Here is a 23036-nt window from a genome sequence, read left to right as displayed (position 1 = left end):
TCTCCTCCAGAATCGGCAAGTGTCCCCAGTGGGAAAGACATACTAAGCGATGTGCTTACCTCCCTGGTTTCTTCCTCTCTCATATCCTGCTCAGTAGTGCCTTTCTTTCTGTCACCTTATGTATGGATCGGTACATTAAGGGCCCACTTTTAAATAGCAGTCTTCATTGTAGCACATAGATAAACATTGCATTTTTGATGCATGAAAACCTTAATTTGGAATTAGCGATGTAACATTGCCACCTTATTTGGTACACTTTTAGTGTCGTCTTTAAGGTCTCTGTTACCTGACGGAAGTCTCATTTTTAATTTTCATTTATTTTAAAATCTTTGTTTTTCTGAAAGGAAACACGGTGCACATAGAAGTGAAAGAGAACCCTGAGGAGGAGGAAGAGCAAGACGAGGAGGAGGAGGAGAGTGATGAGGACGAGGACGAGGAGGAAGGTGAGAGCGAGGGCAGCGAAGGCGAGGAGGAGGAGGAAAAGGTGCCAGAGGAGAAGGAGACGGGGAAGACCGCAGACAAGAGGCCCAGTGGAGAGATGAGCTCGGAGTCCGAATACGACTCAGATGATGATCGCACCAAGGAGGAGCGGGCCTACGACAAAGCCAAGCGGAGGATTGAGGTACCAGCTGTCCTTTTCCCTTGGCTCCTCTCCTCCCTGCTCCTTTGTGGTCGCTGGAAGTGTCCCCAAAACTGAGGCCTTCACTGAGCAGCACTTCACACACAGTCTCAGAGTCGTATCTTGTCCCGTTTTGTAATGTCGAGACATGACGGGTTGACAGTGATTGACCCAAGGACACACCCCCTAGCCTATGTCAGAGTGGAGACTGCTGCATCTCTTGTTTCTTGTGATCTCCAGAGTTCACATGCTCTTTGACAGCTTTTAGGTAGACAGAGGTTCTGAGCACATTCTCTATGGTAATAAGCATTAGTTAAGTGTTTGTGTTACATGTTTACATTAGTCACTGTGAGGTGTCTGGTCACTTAAGTTGTTTTGGTTTCTGTTTATTAAAGTCCAAGTACCTAGCTGACTTAACTATATTTTTACTACTTAATGCAATGGACGTCAAGAAACTTTTCTTAAATTATGTCAGCTTAGCATCAATATACACTAAAAACTAGTTTGCTTGAGGATGCTAAACTATTTTAGCTTTCCTTTTTATCTTCTCACATAGAATTCTAATTTTTCAGTTTTTGTTTTAATACATATGTATCAGTATTTGCCTTTTCCTTCAGTAAAGTCTAGACAGGGATACATTTCTTGAGATTCTAAAGGACTGAGGTGGTTCTATTATTGTACATTGTGGTTTCTCAACCCTGGATCTGTTCACAATTGGGGGCTGGACAAGCCTTTGTTGTGGAGGACTGTCCTCATCATTTCAGGTTGTCAAGCAGCATCCTTGCCCTCTGCCCACTAGATACCAGTAGCATTCTCCTCTCATTCCCGCTGGTGACTCTGCTGCTTCCTGCAACACCTGCTCAAGCCAGTTCCCTTGCTCTGTACCCATGTAGGAGAGTTTGTTCTGTGTTCGATGATTTAAATAAAAACAAGCAAACAAAATGGCTATAAAGCAGAAAGTAAGTTCCTCCATTATCTTACTCCCTACATTTGTTAGTAGTTCTGTGTATGAGCTTCAAGTTTTTAAGAATGTTTAATTAAAATTAAGAAATTTTGTAGACTTTTTTCCACATAACAGTATGCTATAGACCTCTTAGCTCAACACATTTTTAAGCAACTTTGTTGAGATAAGATTTACGTACCATAAAAATGATGCATTTTAAATGTACAATTCAGTGACATTTTGTAAATTTACAGTTGTGCAACCATCAACACAACATAACTTTAGAATATTTTCATTGCCCCCAAAAGATTCTTTGTGCCAGTTTGCAATCACTCCCCATTCCTTGCCCCATTCAAATACTAATCTACTTTGTTTCTATAGAAATCTCTGGAAATTTCATAAAAATTCAGTCCTATAATATGTGATCTTTTGTGTCTGGCTTATATCACATACTCTATTCGTCTATGTGGTAGCAGTACCACATAGACGAATAGAGTATGTGATATAAGCCAAATAGTGTTTTTGCCAAATAGTGTTTTGTGTATAAATATACCATATTTTATTATTATCTGTTCACCAGTTAAAGGCCATTTGAATTGTTTCCACTTTTTAGCTATTATGATTTTGTACTGTTGTAAACATTTTCAGATGAGTCTTTGCGTGAAAGTGTGTTTTTATTTCTTTTAGATACATTCCTAAGAGTAAAATTGCTGAATCATACGGTAGATTTGTGTTCAGCTTTTTCCGAAACTGCTAAACTATTTTCTATAGTGGCTGAACAATTACAGATTCTCACCAGTTGAAGGTTCCAGTTTCTCTGCATCCTCACTAATACTTGTCTTTTCAATTCCAGGCATTCTAATGGTTGTGATTAGATAGTATGTTTTATTGTGGTTTTAAATTGCATTTCCATGATGTTGAGCATTTCTTCATGTACTTATTGGCCATTCCTATATCTTCATTGGTGAAACATCTATTCCAATTTTTGTACATTTTTAAATTTTATAATTTGTCTTTTTATTATTGAGTTGAAAGAGTTCATTTTTTTAACAGTTTCTTTTGAAGTAAATAAATTTTTAATTTCGATAACATCCAGTTTATCAAATTATTCTTTTATAAAGCGTGCTTCTGGTGTTGTACTGAAGAAATACTTGCCTAACCCAAGGTCATGACTATTTTGTCTTGTTTTCTTCTGAAAAATGTATACCTTTTATTTCTTATATTTTTAGTTATAAGATAATTAGATAATTAAGATAGTTTCTATGTATGATGTGAGGTAAGGAACCAAAGTCATTCTTCGTGAATTTAACCAGTATCGTTGCCTGAGAAGGCTGCATCGGATTGCCTTGGCATCTCTGACAAATCAGTTGATTGGTAATGTGAGTGTTTACTTTTAGACTTTGAGTTCTCTTTCATTGATCTGTGTATCTGTTCTTATGCCAGTACCACACTGTCTTGGTTACGTTAGTTGTATCATAAATCTGGAAACTGGGAAATGTTAGCCTTCCAATGTTGTACCAGCTTTTCAAGGTTGTTTTGGCTATTCAGGGCACTTGCTTTTTCATAGAAATTTTAGGGTCAGCTTGTCAGTTTCTGCGAAAAGCCTAGTCCAGTTTTGATAGAGATTGTGTTGAATATATAGGTCAATTTTAGGGAGAATTACCTTCTTAATATTGAATCTTCCAGTCCTTGGAAGCAGGCTGTCTTCATTTATTTAGAGCTTTAAAAATTTCTTTTACCAATGTATTATAGTTTTCAGAATATAAGCATTTTATTATTTTGATGCGATTGTGAATGAGATCATATTTTAAATTTATTTCCTTGCTAGTATAAATAATACAACTTTTGTAGATTTATGTGTAGCAACTGTACTGAAATTTTTTTATTCTAATAGTTTTTCATAGATTCCTTAGAATTTTCTGTAATCAGTGCCATGTCATTTATCAAAAGACAGTTTAAATTCTTCATTTCCAACATTTCCAGTTTCATTCCTGCATATTTTTCTTGCCTTATTTCTCTGGCTAGAAAAATGCATTGTTGAATAGAAGTGCTAAGAGTAGCAGGCACACTTGCCTTGTTCCCAGTCTGTGGGGGAAAGCATTCACATTTTCACCATTAACTATGATGTTATCAGTAAGTTTTTGATGGATGCCCTTTATCAGTTTTGAGGAAATTCCTTTCTTTTCCTAGTTTGTTGAGATTTTCTATCATGAAGGGATGATGGGTGCTTTTTGTATGTTTATTAAGATGTTTTTTTCTTTTTCTGTGTTAATAAACAATATGTTACATTATTGGTATTTAAATGTTCAACCAACCTTGCATCTCTGGAACAAATCTCACTCCATTGTGATATATATCCCTCTTTATATGTTACTGGATTTGGTTTGTGATATTTTGTTATTTTGTGATCTATACCCATGAGTAGTATTGATCAGTCGCTTTCTGGTCATGTGATGTGTTTATCTGGCTTTGGTGTCAGTTTAATAATTAGCCTGCTAGGATTAGCTGGGATTCTCTGTAAGAGTTTCTGAAGGATATTATTTCTTGTTTTAAATGTTTTGTGGAATTTACCAATAAAGCTTTTTTATAGGATGATTTTTAAATTACTCATTCAATTATATTTGTCATATTTTCTTTTTCATCTTGAGTCATTCTCAGTAATTTTTATCTTTCTAATTATTGTATTTCACTAAAGTTGTTTAGTTTGGGTTTAGCTTCCTCTTTTTTTTGCTAATTTCTTAGGATGGTAACTTAAATTATTGATTTGACACTCTTCTTTTTTAATTGTATATAGTCATTTAAAATTACAAATTTCTAAGTACTGTTTTAGCTACATCTCATAAATTTTATATGTTTTGTTTTCATTCTATTCAGAATATTTTTGGATTTCCTTTACTACTTCTTCCTTGACCAATTTGTTATTTAGAAGTACATTGTCATAATTTACAAATATTTATGGATTTCAGTATTTTTCTTCTTTTGTTAATTACAAATTCTGACTATTGTTGTTAGAGAACATACTTTGTATAGTTTCTGTCATTTAAAAATAATTAAAACTTGTCATATCCCCCCAGCAAATGGTCTCTTTTGGTGAATGTTTCTTGTGCACTTAGAAAGAATGTGGATTCTGCTGTCAGTTGGTCTGGTATTCAGTTAGGTCAGTTTGGTTGATGGTGTGGTTTACATTTTCTATATGCTTGCTCATTTTATGGGTAGTTTTTCTATCCATTATTGAGAGTGGGTTATTGAAGTTCCTAAATTGTTGAATTGTACATCTCCCCTCTCAGTGCTGCCAGTTTTTTCTTCATGTATTTTGGGCTCTGTTAAGTACGTATATGTTTATACTTGTTACGTCTTCCCAAGGATGTGGATATCCCTCTCTTTTCTTTTATGTGTTTTGTCTGATATTAATATGGCTACTCCAGCTCTCTCACAGTTGCCAGTTGCATGGCATGTCTTTTTCAGTCTTAACACTTTCAGTTTATTTGTGTCTTTGAATCTAAAGTGTCTCTTGTTGACAGCATGTAGTTGAATCTTGTTTTATGTCACGCAATATGACTAAATACTTTGTAAGTATTTAATTAATTCACATTTAAAGTCATTATATATATGGTTGGACTTTCTTCCCTCTCTTTGCCATTTGTTTTCTATATATTGGCATATCTTTTGGTGTCATCTGGTTTGGAAGTTATTTTCTTAATGGTTGTTCTAGGCAATACAATATGCATCTTATTATCTATTTTAGAATATTGGTAGCTTAATTCTAGTGAAATAAAAGAACTTTGTTCTAGCATATAGATCCATTTCTCCTACCTTCCTTTGTGCCGCTATTGTTACATATTTATAAATGTTATAGACCCAGTAAAACTAATGTCTTGATCTTAGATCTTTTAAGGGAATTCAGTGAAGAAAGAAAAACACATTTGTAGCATCTTAATATTAACATTTCTGATATTCCTCATTTCTTCATATAGATTATTTCTGTCTGGTGTCATTTTTTTTTTGCTACAGTATAGCTCCAGTTCCTCCCCTCCCCTTGCCTTTGTGCTCTTTGTAGTATTTATTGCAACTTTATTATAAGCTCAACCATACAACTTTAGAATTATTATTTTGTGAAGTTATCATTTAAATCAGTTAAGAGAAGAAAATAGAAAAAGATACATTTTTACTTTCTGTTATGTTTGTTATATAATGACCTTTGGCATTGCTCCTTTTTCCTTCATGTGGCTTTGACTCTCATCTGGTATCACTTCATCTTAGCCTGATGAACTTCCTGTGGTATTTCTCATCATGCTGCTCTTCTAGCAGTGAATTCTCTCAGTCTTTAAATTTGGGAATTGTTTATTTCACCTTCGTTTTTTTTTAAAGATAATACTGCTGCATGCAGAATTCTTGCTTGACAGTTTTTTTTTTTTCTGTTTAGCCTTTTGAATATGTCATCCCATTGCCTTCTGGCCTCCATTGCTACTGACGAGAATTCAGTTATTAAACTTACTTGGGTTCCCTTACACAGTGAATGATTTTTCTCTTGCTGTCAAGATTTTCTTTTTGACCTTGACTTGTAACAATTTAACCATGATGTATCTTGGTGTAAATATCTTTGTAATTATTCTACTTAGAGTTTATTAAGCTTTTTAGATGTATAGGTTAATGGTTTTCATCAAAATTTGGAAATTTTCTGCCACTTCTTAGTCACATCTTTTTTCTGCCTATACTCTGTCTCCTCCCCTTCTGGGCCTCCCAGTATATGCACATCAGTATACATGAGGGTGTCCCATAGGTCTCTTGAGGCTCTGGTAGTTTTTTCATTTTTTCCCCATTGTTCAGATTATATAATCTCTATTAATCTATCTTTAAGTTCTCTGATTTTTCTTTTACTATTTTCATTTACTCTTGAGCCCATCTAGTGGAATTTTAAATTTGCTATTGAATGTTTTAACTTCAGAATTTCTATGTGTTTTTTAATAATTCATCGACACCCCCTTTTGATGAGTCATCATCATACTTCCCGTCATTTCTTTAAACATGGTTCCCTTTAGTCTTTTGAACATATTTACCAAGGAATAGGTAGGGCCTTATCAGTGCCTATGTTGGCTGTCTTATCCCACAGGCCTCCCTGTTAAATCTGACTGGTCTTCCAAGTTATCTCTTGCCCTCCCAGAGACCTTAGCCTCTTCTTCGTTTGCCATTGAGGTCACTCCTATTTTTGACAGTGTCCTAAGGCGTGGAACCCCCATCTCTCACACTTCTGCCCCACGTATGGGAGACGTGGGATGGTGTGACTCCAGTCTAAAACCCCATAGGCCTCACCGCTCTTACTGACAGCCAGTAGATTTTCTTGAATTAGATGTTTCTCAATGTGTTTTATATTTATATGCCTTTGGCCTGTTTCTAGAGTCGTTAAGTGCTTGTTTTGATTCTTTTGTCCAGTTTTATCTTTTCGTTTTGGGAAGAGGATTTACTAAGCCCCTCATTCCATCATTCAGGAAGTCCTGCCTCAGTGCCTTTAACAGCCGCATATCGTATTCTATTTTATAGAAGCATCCGAACTTAACTTTGTATCGGTCTCCTCAGGGTGCCATACAGGCTGGTATACAGGCTGGGAGGCTTAAACAATTTTTAAATGAAATTTATTTCCTTATAGTTCTTGAGGCTAGAAGTTCAAGATTAAAGTGCCAATAGGTTTGTTTCTGGTGAGGGCTCTCTTCCTGGCTTACAGATGTCCTCCCTGAGGCCTTTCCCTGGGTGTGCTCAGAGACCCAGGAAGGGAAGGAGGGAGAGAACCAGTCCTATCAGATCAGGGCCCCACCCTTATGACCTCATTTAACCTTAATTACCTCCTTTAAGTCCCTGTCTAAATGCTATCACATTCGGAGTTAGGGATTCAACTCATGAATTTGGGAGAGATACACTTCAGTCCTTAACAATTTTCATGGTTCCCAGACCTTGCTATATATTATAATTGTTGTGAAATTCACCTCAGACTTCCTGAGCAAGTATCTCCATTGTGAATAGGAGTCTCTACCTACATGACTATGCAGCCGGATATCATCAGCCTCGTGTTTAGGAAACACTCATTAAGAAATCCTTCACTACAGAAGATTAAGCAGTTACTAATTTTCACGATTATAAACAATACTGAGCTGAACAAGCCCTGTTGTGCATGTGTACTTGTCCTGTCACTGCTTCAGGACAAATACTTAAAGAGGCAGAATTTCTGAGCTAAAGTCTACTACATTCCCCTCCAGAACATTGTGATAATTCAAGTATGGGAGAGAAGGTAGTTTTCAACCATATCAAATCATAAGATCATGATGTTCGCATTCGAGTCCTGCATACTGTGAAGCTCTTGTTTACTTATTTCTCTGCTAGTAAATACTTGCATCTCACTTTGACATTCCAAAATATTTTTCTTTCAGTTTCTACAGAAAGATCTAGGGGTAGAAATGAAAATAAGTAGTTCTGGGGTTGGCTTCATAGTGTAGTGGTTAGCACATCTGCTTTACATGCAGAAGGTCCTGGGTTTGCACCCTAGGTGGAGCCACGGACCATACCCCCGGTGCACCAGACCCTCCCCCACCCCCCCACCCGCAGTGTGCTGGTGGTGCCAGGCTCCGGGGGCAAGCCGTGTGCATGTGGGAGGAGACGCCCTGCCTTCAGAGATCCAGTTCTTAAGGGGAAACAGCAACATGCATAGGTCAGGGGTGGAAGTGGGAGGGGTGGAATTAAAGAGGGGGGGAAAAAAAAGAAAATAAAAAGTTCATACAAAAATGGTTTATAGATGGAAAATAGTGTTGTAAATGACATTACTTCAGAATTCGGTTGGAAGTTTTCTCATTTGAATGCCAGCTTTGTTGTGCTTGAAAGGTTGTCATTTGAAAGAACTGGCATGTGGTTTTGTTTGGTTTTCAGAAAAAGTGTTCAGGTAAGTGGTACAGAGAAACATGTGGCTCAAGAACAAGCTTTCTCGTGCTTGGTGGCATCTTCGGAAGATGGGAAATGCTATTAGATGTCTTAGGCAGAGGCTTAAGTAAACTCTCCTAATTGAATGGTTTTATAGCATTTGTACACTGGATAAAGTTTTGAAATAAATTGCTTTAAAATGTTATACAATTCTGAAGTTGTAGTGAATAGTGAATAAGTCAGGGGTTGTGCTGTGTAGTAAGTATGACAGAAAGATCAGTGTTCCTTTTGTATTCAGTATATTCCATTAAATTAGCTATGCGCAGAAGTGTACAGAAGTTTGAGCCAACAGTTCACAGTGCTCTTACTTGCACACTCAGTGCTGTTCTGAAAACTCTTCTAACCAGGTTTCCCTTTGTCCAAAGGCGCCGTGATGGGAATTGGATTGTAAAGCTTACACTGTACAAGACATTACATGTACTTAAATCAACAAGGAACATGGATGAAGGCTGTGGCATTCTCTTGCCAAGGCAAAATAATTTAAAGGAAAATAATGATAAGGTTTGAAATAATGTTTAATTTCGAGATTTTTTTTCCTTTCCTAGAAACGACGACTTGAACATAGTAAAAATGTAAATACGGAAAAGCTGAGAGCCCCTGTTATTTGTGTACTTGGACATGTGGACACCGGGAAGACAAAAATTCTAGATAAAGTAAGAAAACACTATTATGCATTGATACAACTTTTTATTTATTTTATTATTTTATTTATTTTTTCAATTGAAGAAATGATTTAAATGTCTGCTCCTCCCTACCCTCTGGTAACCATTAGTCCTTTGTTGATACAACTTTTTAAACGAATGAATGATACCTTATAAAAAGCTAATAGAAATCATAATAGCACTTATACGCAGTTCTGTTTATAATAAGTTACTGCTTTATTATTGCTTTTGCTTCTTTTTGTATTTTGAAATACAAATCTGAATCTGCCATCTTATCCCAGCTCCGTCACACACATGTGCAAGATGGTGAGGCAGGTGGTATCACACAGCAAATCGGGGCTACCAATGTTCCCCTCGAAGCTATTAATGAACAGACTAAGATGATTAAAAATGTAAGTACCCTGTATTTTAGTGTTTTCATTTCTAACAAACATTAAGATATAAACTATTTCAAACAATGAAAACAGAATAGTATAACAGATGCATATGCTTACCATTCATAATTAACATATATGCCAGTGTTTCTATTTTGCTTCAGATCTATCTTTAAAGAAATAAAAACATTACACGTTGTAGGATCCCTTACATTCCATTTTCTTCTCTCTTGCTCCAAGTAGTAGTCACAATTCTGAAGTTAGAGTATGTCATTCTCCGTCATGTTTTAACACTTTTAACTCTGTGTTTAAAAATTGGGTTCCCTCCCCCACTCTTTTTTCCTTCTGTCGGATTGATTATACATATTTTTATCTCCCTTATTCTCTCTACTTTGGAGACATTCCATTTATGCTGCATTTAACACAATAAAGGAAATCACATCAGACCAGTGTGAAGCCTGATCTGTCGTCTTCCTATCCATGTTAGGGGGTGGAGCCTTGCCAGTGCCCTCATACGCCCTGTGGGCCCCTTTCTAATCAAAACCCACCCTCTTCTTCCTCCCAGGAGTAACTTTTTAAGTAATCTCTGCCTTTTAATGTTAGGGGTTACAAAATGTGGATATTCCAGTCCCATCCTCCACCTCTGTTTATGGGATTACTTCTAGAGAGAAACTTCCCCTAATCTGCTGTTTTGTTATTTGGGGAGAGTATGTATAAGAAAGGCAGAATAAATGCTTGATCCTTTACCTTTATTTACCAGCTTTCAAAATATATAGTGACCAGTTTGATTTTGGTTTTGTATTAATAAAAACTCTTGGATTTAAACGTATTTATTGTGTGTTTATTTTTCATATTTACTCTTTTAATCCATTTCAGTTATATTGTACTGAGATAGTCTCACCTTTGCCTGGTGGTTGGTTCCTGGGTCTTCGTGATACAATTCTGTCATCTTGTTGGTCTTTGCTTGTATCTGGGCTATCTGGGATTAGCAAGATGTTTCAGGTTCATTTTATCTGTAATGTACTCCAGACCTGGAATTGGGCTTTGTAAAAAATTCCCCAGTGCCATTGTCACAGCAGGTGAAAGTGGTAAATTTAGAACTGAGAAGCAATAAATGACACATGGTGTATATTACATGCTAGTATCTCCCTTGGTCCTTTACTTAGTCTGAGTTCTGTATATAGGAAGGATCTATGAGCTTGTCTCTCCAGTTTTTGTTTTGTGTGCTTGTGTTTTATGAAGCTTGTTTTCTGGTAGATTCCTAAGGAAGGAATAATGGGAATAATACTGTGAGTTTTTTTTAATATTGAGAAGTTACTTCATAGCCTTCATCCTGGAAAGTCTGCTGGCTACATATAAAACCCTTGGTTCCCATTTTCAGTCCATCATCTTAAATTACTCTCATTTCTTCTCATAGAAGTATTGCCTTTCAGGTTTGATCACAGGCTGGTTTTCATCCTTTTAAAAGTAACGTGGTCTTTTTCATCTTGGTGTTGGTTATTCTGGGTTAGTTTTCTAGTTATGTGGTCTTCGTTTCAGTATGTAGTTCAAAATCTTTATTTTAGGATAGTTTTCTTGAATTAGTTTTTCAAATTTATAATTTAAAATTTATTTTGGTTGTACTTTACCTGGGTATTTCTATGACAATGGGGAATTTATAACAGCTTATTCCACCAATTGTCAGAACTTGAAATCTGGTGTTATTTTAGAACATCATTATAGAGTATGATTTTTATTAGGTCTGTGTTAAAGTTCTCCAGATGAGCCTTGTCTGACAATTGTGTTTATATTCCAGACACTGAAGTGGAAGTAATTGTGGCACTTGGTGAATGTTGATTTAGGATCACTGTGGGATTGCAAATTTAAAATGTTTTACATGTGAATCATTTTACCCTAGATCAGGAGAATAAGATTTTGAAAAAAATCATCTGAAGATTGTCAAAAAGTAGAGATAAGCAAAGTAAAAAATGTTTTGTGTGTGTGAAAGAGATTTGATAGTGCTACTCTTTAGCTTAAAAGAGAATGTTCACCTCAAGCCTGTTCTAATGTTTCCATTTGTGTACTTTTATCCAGAAAATCAAATGTTTATGGTTTGATTTGAATAAAGCAGAATATGAAGTTATTCTTTAATATTTTAGGTTGATGTAAATTTTCTTTAAAACACATGGGATATTTTTCAGAGTTTAAAATTGTTTTAAAATTGGACAAGAGACATTTCCAGTTTTCAAGAAACTTTTGCGTGTCAGCTTTTTGTAGACGATCACTTTGACGACTGCTGTCATGTTACTTATTAGCCCTCTGCTCAGATTTAGATTTCACCACAGTTTTATGACCATAACAAAGGGAATGTTATTTTTTTCCTGCAGAACTTTTGATATTAATGAAAATATTAACTGCTATGCTTTGTTGGTTAACTCATTAACTGTTTTTGAAACAGTTCATCTAGATAAGGAAGTGGAGATAGTTTAATGTTTTTGTGGCAAAATATTCATTTTGTGAAGAAGCTTTCATTGTTTGGCGTCCTTAAGCTATTTTCCCCACTTTTTCTAGTTTGATAGAGAGAATGTGCGGATCCCTGGAATGCTGATTATCGACACTCCTGGGCATGAGTCTTTCAGGTAAGAGCGCGTTGAGTTTTCTGTCCACAAGCAGATCGCCTGAAAACCTCGTCTAAAGGTTCATTTGTGAGAACATGTGACTAATCATTAAAGTTGGCTGGTGTTTTGAGATCTGTGGCTTCCAGCTCAGACCTAGGTAGTGATTGATAGTAACCCCCAGTCCTCATCCATGCCTTTCTGATTTAGCAGTATTTTACTTGGATACTTGTTTTTTGTTTTTTGTAGAAAGAAATCTTTTCTTCTTTAAAGAGCAAAACTTAATACATACCTGGTCTGTCTCCAGTGAAACTCATTACGGGTGGAATTTCATCCAGTTGCCTCTTGGCTATATTCCTTAGTGTAAAAGACTTGGTCAGTAAAATTGACAGAAATATTGGAGTTACTTCTGGAACTCATTCCAGCTGATGTCAGTTCACTGTTAGATAAGCATTTGGAAAGTGAAAGTCTAATGGCGCTTGAATCTAATGCATGTACTTCATTTTGTTCTTGTTTAGATTTTACAAAGAAATTAAAATTTTAAGTTTCTTTAAATAAAAGTATTAATTTCAAGATGTCTATGCATTTTTTCCCTTCTTTTCAACAGTAATCTGAGAAACAGAGGAAGCTCTCTTTGCGATATTGCCATTTTAGTTGTTGATATTATGCATGGTTTGGAGCCCCAGACAATCGAATCTATCAACCTTCTAAAATCTAAAAAATGTCCCTTCATTGTTGCACTCAATAAGGTAAGCTCTCCTGAAAAATTAAATTGTGGAAACAAGCTGCTTACTTTTTTGTAATTAAAAAAATGTAGTATAACTTTCATATAAGAATGTACTCCTGCTAAGTTCAGTGTATTTTGACAGATTTATAAATACACATATGTACCACCATTCAGAATACAGACCATCTTCATTTTCCCAGAATGTTCCCTTGTGTTCTTTTACAGCCAGTCTGCCCCCTTCTCTGGCCCCAAACACTGATCTTCTTTTTGCTACTATAGACTAATTCTTCCTGTTTTATGAATTTCATGTTAAAGGAATTAGATACAGTACATAATCCTTTCAGTTTGGCATTTTCGCTATTCATGTTGTAGAATTATCCATGTTGAATATAGCATAGGTTGTTCCTTTTCATTGCTGAGTAATATTTCATTATTTGAATAATACCACACATTATTTACTTATTGGATATTTGGATCGACCCCAATTTTAAGTTACTTATTAATGAAGCAGCTATGAACATTTGATGCAAGCCTTTGTTTAGACATTTGTTTTTGAGTAAATAGGAATCGAATTGTTAGATCATATGTATTTGTATGTTCAACTTTATGAGAAAATAACACATTTTCCTAAAGAAATGGTAGCTCATTTAATTTTAACCAGCAATGTGTGAGAGTTCTACACATTCTTGCCAACACTTGCCCCATCCAGTCATTCTAATAAGTGTGTGGTGCTAAATTGTTATGGTTTAATTGTGTTTCTGTGATGACTAATGGCATTAAACACTTTTTCATGTACTTATTTGCTATCTCTCTCTTTTTGTGCCATATCTACTTAAATCCTTTGCTCATTTTTTTATTAGACTGTTTAGTGTTGAATTTTGAGTTCCCTATATATTGTTGTTATAAGTCCTTTGTCAGTTGTGTGTATTGCAGATATACTTGTAGTCAAGCACTTGGTTTTTCATTTTCTTGATGTGTTTTGAAGAGCAAAGTTTTCTAATTTTGGCGAAATCTCATTAGAAATTTTCTTACAATTTGTGTTTATTGTGTTCTGTATAAGTAATCTTTTTCCAACCCAAGTTCGTGAAAATTTTCTCCAGTGTTTCTAGATATCTAACATTTAGATCTGTGATGTTTTTAGTTAATTCTTGTGCATGGTGTAAAAGTAAGGTTCAAAGTTTACTTGTTTCCGTATGAACATCCGATTCAGAAGCCTTTGTTGAAAAAGTTCTACTTCCTCATTTAATTAGTTTTGAATCTGTTGAAAATTAATTGACCGTATGTATATCCTTTGGCCCGAATGTCTTTCCGCATGCCTCTAGTACCTGTCCACGGTTACTGTAGTTTCACAGTATCTCTTGAAAGCAGGTGTGGTAAGTTCTTCAGCTTTTTGTTTCTCCCAATTGCTTTGGATACTTTAGGGTCCTTGAATTTTCCATGTAAAGTTTAGAATCAGCTTCTTAGTTTCTACATAAAGCTTTCTAGGCTTTTGATTGGAATTATATTTAATCTGTAGATAAATTCTGAGAGGATTAACATTTTAACAAAATTGAGTCTTCTGATCAGTGAACACGGTATTTCTTCATTTACTCAGGTCTTTATTTTCTCTTGACAGTATTTTATAGTTTCATTGTGTGTTGGACATATTTTTAAATTTATCCATAGTATTTCATGGTTTTGATGCTGTTGTAAGTAGCACTTAAAATTTTTAGATTTCTAATTGTCACTTTTAAACAGAGATACCATTGATTTTTATATACTGACTTTCTATCTTGTGATCTCGGTAAATTCACTGATTAGAATTAATAACTTCTTTTGTAGATCATGTGGGTTTTTCTATATGCATGATTAAGTTATTTGCAAATAAAGACTGTTATACTTTATTCCTCATTTGTATGCTTTGTAAGGTTTTTCTTCCTTACTGTGCTTACTACACTTTCTAGAACAACGTTGAAGTGATGTCGGACATCCATACTCTCTTTCTGATCTCGGGAAGGTTCTTGGATTCTCACCGTTGTCAGCTGTAGGCCTGTTTGTAAATGCACTTTATTAAGTCGAGGACATTCCCATTGTCCCTGGGTTGCTTAGAGAGTGTTTTATTTTAAAATTATGAATGGTTGTTGATTTTTGTCAGGTGTGTATTCTGCATCTCTTGAGATGTTCATGTGGCTTTTCTCCTTTATTTTGTAACAACATGAATCACTCTTGATGTTTTTGGGAGGCTTTACTAATTTTTTATTTTTAAAACTTTTTTAGAGCAGCATAAGGTTCAGAGAAGAATTGAAGGCAAGATGTAAAGATGTGCCACCTACCCCGGTCCCCACACATGCACCGCCTCCCCCTTTATCAGCATCCCCACCAGAGGGGCACATTTGTTACAGTTGAACCTGCACTGACACATTGTCACCCCAAGTTCATCATTTACTTTAGGGTTCACACTTGGCGTTGTACATTCTTTGGGTTTAGACAAATGTATCCATCATTATGGTATCACACAGAATAGTTTCACTGTCCTAAATATCCTCTGTATTCCAACTAGTCATCCCCCTCCTGTCATCCCCTGGCAACCACTGACCTTACTGTCTCCATAATTCTACCTTTTCCAGAATGTCATGCAGTTGGAATCATACAGTATGTAGCCTTTGCAAATTGGTTTCTTGTAATGAGCATTAAAGTTTCCTTCATGTCTTTTCATGGCTTGATAGCTCATTTCTTTGAATCATACTCCATTGTCTAATGGACCACAATTTATCCATCACCTGCTGAAGGACACCTTGGTGGCTTCCAAGTTTTGGCAATTATAGCTAAAGCTGCTATAATTATCTGTGTGCAGGTTTTGTGTGGACATGAGTTTTCAACTCCTCTGGGTAAATACCAAAGAGTGTGGTGGCAAGATCTTATAGTAAGAGTTTAGTTTTAGTGCCAAACTATCTTTCAAAGTGGCTGCACCATATTGTATCCCTACCAGCACTGAACGAGAGTGCCTGCTGCCCCACATCCTCACCATCATTTGGTGTTATCAGTGTTTTGGATTTTGGCCACTCTAATAGGTGTGTGGTGGTTTGTCATTTTTTTAACTTGTGTTTCCCTGGTAACCTAAGGTGTAGAACATCTTTTTATGCTCATTTGCCATCTGTATATCTTTGGTGAGGTATCTGTTAAACTCTGGCCCATTTTTAGATTGGATTCTGTTTTCTTATTGAGTTTTAAGAGTTCTTCATATATTTTGAAGAATAGTTTTTTATTAGTTGTATCTTTTTCAAATATTTTCTTCCAGTCTGGCTTGTCATCTCACTCAGTTATTTCACGGAGCACTTTTTAATTTTAACAAAACTGGAGCTTATCAGTTCTTTGTTTTGTGGATTGTGCCTTTGGTGTTGTATCTAAACAGGTATCCATTCTAAGTTAATTTTTGTGAAGGATGTATGGTGTGTTTCTAGATTGTTTTTTGCATGCGAATGTCCATTTGTTCCAGTACCATTTATTGCTTACTATTGATTTTTTAGATATTAAACCAGCCTTGTATGACTGGAACAAACCTTGTCATGATTAGAGTACTTGGTCATGATATAGTTTTCAAATATTGCTGGATTTGATTTGGTAATTTTCTGTTGCTTTTTTGTATTCATGAGTGATTTTGGTATGTAGTTTTCTTGTAATGCTTTTTGACTGGTTTTGATAGTGTAATGATGGACTCTTAGATGAGTTGGGAAGTATTTCCTCCTCTATTTTCTGAGAGAATTATATAGAAATAGCATTTCTTCTTTAAGTGTTTAATAGAAGTCACCAGTAAAGTCACATCAGCTTGGAATTTCTTAATTAGATATAAGTTACCAAGGTTTTTTTATTTTTCTTTTATCAGTAGAAAAATTTGTGTCTTTCAAAGAACCAGCTTTTGGTTTTATCAGTATTCTTTGTTGTTTGTCTATTATTGTTTGTCACGGTTTTTCAGTGTTGATTTTCTTTCTGCTTACTTTGTTTTCATATGCTCTTTTTCCAGTTTCTTAAGGCGGAAGCTTCGGATTTCAGATTTTTTTTTTCTAACATAAGCATTTAAAGATATGCCTCTTACTGTTAAAAAAAGCACCACTTAGACATGTTGTTTTTATCATATTTAGATCAAAATATTTTCTGAATATTTTCAATTACAATAGAGTTCTAGGTTTAAAAATATTTTTTCCTTCATCATCATTGCTTACTGGCTTTTATCTCTAGTTCTTTGTTCCCCTGTATGTAATGTATCTTTTCTTTGACTGCTTTTAAGACTATTTTGTCAATGAGATTATGTAATAGTCTTCTTAATGTTTATCCTACTTTGATTTTCTTACATTTATAAATTTATGCTCAATTAAAAAAAATTCTTGGTTATTTGTTCAGATATTTTCTGCTCTCTCTTCTTTAACTGTTTGATAGAATTCTAGGACCTTTCTAGAACTTGAGTTAACTTCTCTTAATATCATCCCATAAGTCATTGAAGGTTTTTCTGTTTTTTCCTTCATCTATTTTTCTTCATATGCTTCATTTGGGATCATTTTTATTGCTATATCTCTGTGGTCACTAATCTTTTCTTTTGCACTGTGTAATTTGCTGTTAAGCTCATCAGTGAATTTTCCATTTCAGATTATATATATTTTTTAGCTCCGCATGTTCATGTTTTCCCTTTAAAGTTGTTATTTATAAGTTCTGTAAAAGCCTTGTATGCTAAATTATATCATCTTTGTCATTTCTGGGTCTGTTTCTACTCTCCAGTTTTTCTGGTTGGTCTGCTACTTTAAATTATCCCCTTAGACCAAGTCAACAGATTATGCTTTTTTGTTTTTTCAAGTTATTAAACAATTTTCTGTACCTATTTATCTTTTGAAAAGTGAAGGAAAATAATTATTCGATCAACTAAACAGAGTAAATCCTAATTTGAGCAATAAAACAAAATGGGCTATTTCCTGAGATAGGGAATAATTATTTTTAGTTTGTTTGGTATGTAAGTTTCCTGGTGATGGTACTTGCTGTAATAACCCTTGCTTCTGTCTACTAGTTTTCCAGAACCATTCTGGAATTCCAGAAGCATGATAATGGCCCCCCAGGACCATTCTAAGATCTCATCTTTTGCAGATGAATGGCAGATGGGCAGCTCAGACCTCAGCACTTTCTAATCGAATAGGGGATGCAGTTAGGCTCCCGGGGGCTTTTGGTACAATAAAACATCTGAGTAATTCACACTTCTGGACATAAATAATACACGTTAGGAGTTTTCTGGAGTTTTTAATGTTAATTAAATTCCCTAGTGTTCTGAATGTTTTAGAGATATTTCTTACGAAAAATCTTTTCCAGATTGATAGGTTGTATGATTGGAAAAAGAGCCCTGACTCTGATGTGGCTGCCACTTTAAAGAAGCAGAAAAAGAATACAAAGGATGAGTTTGAGGAGCGAGCAAAGGCTATCATAGTAGAATTTGCACAGCAGGTAAGAAAGCTTTCTCTGCTTCAGGAAGAGCCTGTAGCGTAGAGAATTTTCTTCTTTCATTTGCATGGTCTTTGCAATAAAGTAAGCGTTTTCACTAATACTGGTTCTCTGCCCCTATTAATGGTAATTAGTGTTTTTTATTTTTTTCCCTTATTTTTCTTTGTAAAATCAGAAATCTGATATTTCAGAGATCTTGTAGTTTAATTTTAAAATCCGAGTTAACTTGGAAAGAAACTATTTTTCTGTTACGTAATTAATGCCTCCAAGGTATGCATGATCTTTTCTTGACGTTATAAGAGTTTCGGAATGATCAGCCTCTGCTGCGTGTCTCACCTCTAGTTAGTTGTACCAGTCCAGCGCCTCTTTGTGCAGCCTTGCGCAGTGACTTTACCTTTCATGTCTTAGGGTTTGAACGCGGCTTTGTGTTATGAGAACAAAGACCCCCGCACATTTGTGTCCTTGGTGCCCACCTCTGCACATACTGGCGATGGGATGGGGAGTCTCATCCACCTTCTGGTCGAGTTGACACAGACTATGTTGAGCAAGAGACTGGCACAGTGTGAGGAGCTGAGAGCGCAGGTGATGGAGGTAATGGCCAGCTTCTCAGCTTGTTGCTCATCGTTCTTTCACAGCTCCTAGGCGGGCATTGTCCCGCTTTTAGACCTGACTCGGCGGGGTACTGCAGCCTGTGTCTCACTCCTTTGTGATGATGTCTCTCGTAGGTCAAGGCTCTCCCAGGGATGGGCACCACCATAGACGTGATACTGATCAATGGGCGTCTGAGGGAAGGGGACACGGTTATCGTTCCCGGAGTGGAGGGGCCCATTGTGACCCAGATCCGGGGCCTCCTGTTACCCCCGCCGATGAAGGAGCTGCGAGTGAAGGTGAGCCCGCTGGGGAGCTGCAACATGTGGGGAAGTTTTGTATTCAGAATTTCAGCTGGGGTTGTTTCCTCACTTTGGGAACTGCTTGGCTTACTACACACACGCACAAACACCCACACATGCACACGTGTACGCACACACACACACACACGTACGCACATACATCCAGATGCACCCATGCACACACACCTTCACATTTCAGGTGTCTCCATACAGGAAGGACTCTGAACGAGGCAATATGTGAATGTTCTCATTTGTCAACTAAGCTTTTCACAAAATTAAAGCATGTCATGGGTTTATACTGCTATTTTTTCATTAACATTTTTTATTATGAAATAAAATATTCATACAGAAAAGTACACAAAACACAGAAGAAAAGTTTAACCAGTTTTTAGGAAGCAGACGACCAGATAAAGAATCAGAATGTTGCTGACACGCTGGAGGCCTTCCGTGCGCCTTTTCCTGATCTTACCCCCCCTTCCCCAGATTAACCTAACCATGCTTCCATTTTCATGATAGTAACTAATAACCTTGCTTTTTTTATTTATAGTTTTAATACCCGAGAAAATAAATACGTGTGGACTTTATGTGAATAGCATCATTCTCATTGTTCCTTTGTATATGGCTTCTTTCAGCCAAAAAAATAATTTTAAGATTTGTCCGCATTGTTGTATGTAGCCGTAGTTCCTGTTGTCGTTGTGTCATGTTCCGCTGCTTGAGTATATCATGGTTCTCCTGTTGATGAGAAAAGTAGGCCATCTTCGGCTTAATGTTTTTTTATGGATGCTGTTGCTCTGGCCATTCTTGTACTGTTTCCAGGTGCAGATGTACAGGCCTATCTAGGTGTATACTAGGTGTGAAAACTTGGGGTCATCACTGCCTCTCATCTCCAGCGGGCATCATCTGCTGCTCATCCAGCTGTGGTAGTTCAGTCTCCATTGCTTCACATCTTCATCAGTTCTGATTCAGATTTTCCAGTTTTTCCCATTCTGGGGTGTGTGTAGCACATTGCTGTTTCCGTTTGCATTTCCCTGACTTTATTATGGTTGGTCATTACATTTTTATTAGCCACTTAAATTTCTTCCTTTATGAAATGCTCAATGTGCTCTGGCATCATCCATCTATGGTACAGATTTTGCAAGTTATTTGTTTATGTAGTCGGAATATTAGCCTGTTATTGGTTGGTATATATTGTAGCATTTTCTTCTACTCTGTGACTTTTTTTACTTTTTCTATGGTATCTTGTGAAACAAATAATTTTAATATTGAATTACTCTTTTATTTTGTGTTTATTGCTTTTTGTGTTAGATTAAGAAATCTTTTTCTACCCCAAGGTTGTGAAACTATTGTCTCTTACATAATGTCCTACTGCTAACCACTGTTTAAATAGAAATGGTAACAAATATATTCATTTCCGTAGAGCCAGTATGAAAAACACAAAGAAGTAGAAGCAGCTCAAGGAGTAAAGATTCTTGGAAAAGATTTAGAGAAAACATTGGCTGGTTTACCCCTCCTGGTGGCTTATAAAGAAGATGAAATCCCGGTGCTTAAAGTAAGTTATTTAAATTTTTTTCCTCTAAAGCTGTCAACTCTGTCATGTGTCAGAAGAGCACATGCTATGAAGGGTGAGTAAAATGGGTACCTTTGTCTCATGAAGCCTTATCTGGTGGCCTCTTAGTAAACAGTTGATGCTTTTGAATTACTTCAGTTTGTATAGTCATATGAATCGGCTTAATTATTTATATAAATATTATAAATATTTATAATTATTTAGAATTCTAAAATATATATTTTATTTAAATTAAAAAGGAATCGAGAGCTGGAAGTAGTTTATCTACGTTTTATTTTAGGTACCTGAATATGCAGACAGAACTAAGGAAAACCTTACTAGGTACCCGAGTACCCTAAAGGCTATATCTACCTATCTGTCTGTTGCCCGCCCCCCACCCACCCCGGGCCAGCATAGCACAAAACAAACTTTGTGCCACACTTTATTTGCTTGCCCAGGAGTAGTTGCCACTGTTCCCAGCCCATGGCTCCTCTAGTGTCCTGACACCACCATTATTCTTCATACAAAGTAAGGTCACAGCCATCAGGGAATTGGCTACCTTAGGGCCAATGAGAACAGGGCAGAGATATTTTCTTTCCTGATAAATACATTACATTTTAATAAGTATTTGATAGAAAGTGAAAACATGCATTAGACTAAAAATGTCACAGATTTGTTTTTATATCCATTAACTATAAAACTTTAAAAAAAAAATTTAAAGTCTTGGCTGCCATTTTAGAGCATAGTAATCAGGCGATAAGATGGGGGCTGGTTTTCAGTAAAACGTGTGCAGTGGGTTCATCCAAGTTACTTCATCGGTTGAATACAGTTTTTCCCCGTTTGGCCAATCGGTTGAATACAGTTTTTCCCCGTTTGGCTTATTTGACTGGCATGGAATGGAAGTAAAATTAGAGTGGGGAAAAGTAGGAAGCGAGGTGAGGTGAGGCATTCTGTGGAGGAAAGCTCACTTCTCCAGCAGACTGCCAAGCGCCTGGTGGCATGGGTTTTTGCATCTTACTGGCATTGGCATGGTGGTTTACTTGTTCACACTTTCTCCATCTCTGGAGGAGTGGTGACAGAGGAAAGTGCCACTGAGATCAGGGTATTTCACAGTTCAGACAGTCGAGCAGAGCCATTGGGTACACACTACCTTCATGTTGTACTTTTAACTTAAAAAACTTATTTCATTTGCTTACGCATCTACCTTATTTGCCAAATGGAGCAGAGGTGACATATATGTCAGTGTCCATAAACCTCTCACAGGTAACATGGGACACAGTTCAGGCACGGCCCTCAAGGCCCATCCTCCACTCAGCACAGGCCCTGCTGTGTGCCTTGCTCTTTGTAAGCCTGGGTTCCATATTTTTAGATGAATATTAAAAAGAGAAACATGGTTTAATTCTAAGCTACTGCTGACAGAGTTGTATTTCCAACCTTGTAAAATCCAATTTCTTTTCAAGGATGAATTGATCCATGAGTTAAAGCAGACACTGAATGCTATCAGATTAGAAGAGAAAGGGGTCTATGTCCAAGCGTCTACACTGGGGTCTCTGGAAGCTCTGCTTGAATTTCTGAGAACATCAGAGGTGCCCGTAAGTAACGTGCCTCCAGTCAGTGGTCGTGGCTGTGGTGCTGCTGCTGTTACTGACACAGGCTGCTAACACCCCTCCCTCCTCCCCAGCCTTCCCCCATCCCATCCACCCGTCCCATCCCATCCTATCCCATCCCATCCTGTCCCATCCCCAGTATGCAGGCATTAACATCGGTCCGGTCCACAAGAAAGATGTTATGAAGGCTTCAGTGATGCTGGAACACGACCCGCAGTAAGTGGTTTCTCTTTTGCTACGCGGACTCTCGTGTAGCTGCCTGTTCTTTGAACTTCCCTGTGTGACATATTCCGCTTCTCACTGGCTGCTCTCTGATGTGCTCTGACCTTCCAGGTACGCAGTCATCTTGGCCTTTGATGTGAGAATTGAACGGGATGCACAAGAAATGGCTGATAGTTTAGGAGTTAGAATTTTTAGTGCAGAAATTATTTATCACTTATTTGATGCCTTTACAAAATATAGACAAGACTACAAAAAACAGAAACAAGAAGAATTTAAGTAAGTTGGTGATTTTACTTACTTTGGGTCTTTGGTGGAGAAGCCGATGATTGGAGACTTATCCAATACCAGAAAGGTATGCAGACAAGAGGCATGGATGGCATCTTCCAGAGGTTGTGTCCTAAAGTGGTGTGTTACACACCCCAAGTCCTGCCC

At 36.7% G+C, this 23036-nt stretch overlaps 1 protein-coding gene across 1 annotated transcript in view; it reads left to right on the top strand.

The window, feature by feature from the left end:
• Positions 1-23036, top strand: part of EIF5B (eukaryotic translation initiation factor 5B) — a 71724-nt gene that overhangs the window by 44032 nt on the left and 4656 nt on the right. Inside the window, exons 10-21 of the mRNA XM_039867138.1 lie at positions 345-622; positions 9071-9178; positions 9469-9579; positions 12112-12179; positions 12763-12904; positions 18211-18342; positions 18748-18930; positions 19065-19226; positions 20647-20778; positions 22236-22367; positions 22522-22598; positions 22716-22880. Coding sequence (XP_039723072.1) covers positions 345-622; positions 9071-9178; positions 9469-9579; positions 12112-12179; positions 12763-12904; positions 18211-18342; positions 18748-18930; positions 19065-19226; positions 20647-20778; positions 22236-22367; positions 22522-22598; positions 22716-22880 — 1690 coding nt within the window. The remainder of the gene's footprint in view (positions 1-344; positions 623-9070; positions 9179-9468; positions 9580-12111; positions 12180-12762; positions 12905-18210; positions 18343-18747; positions 18931-19064; positions 19227-20646; positions 20779-22235; positions 22368-22521; positions 22599-22715; positions 22881-23036) is intronic.

This window comes from Pteropus medius, unplaced genomic scaffold (genome assembly GCF_902729225.1).
Source record: "Pteropus medius unplaced genomic scaffold, Ma_sr-lr_union100, whole genome shotgun sequence".
NCBI classification, from domain to species: domain Eukaryota; kingdom Metazoa; phylum Chordata; class Mammalia; order Chiroptera; family Pteropodidae; genus Pteropus; species Pteropus medius.
This window is presented reverse-complemented; position numbering and strand designations above follow the sequence as displayed.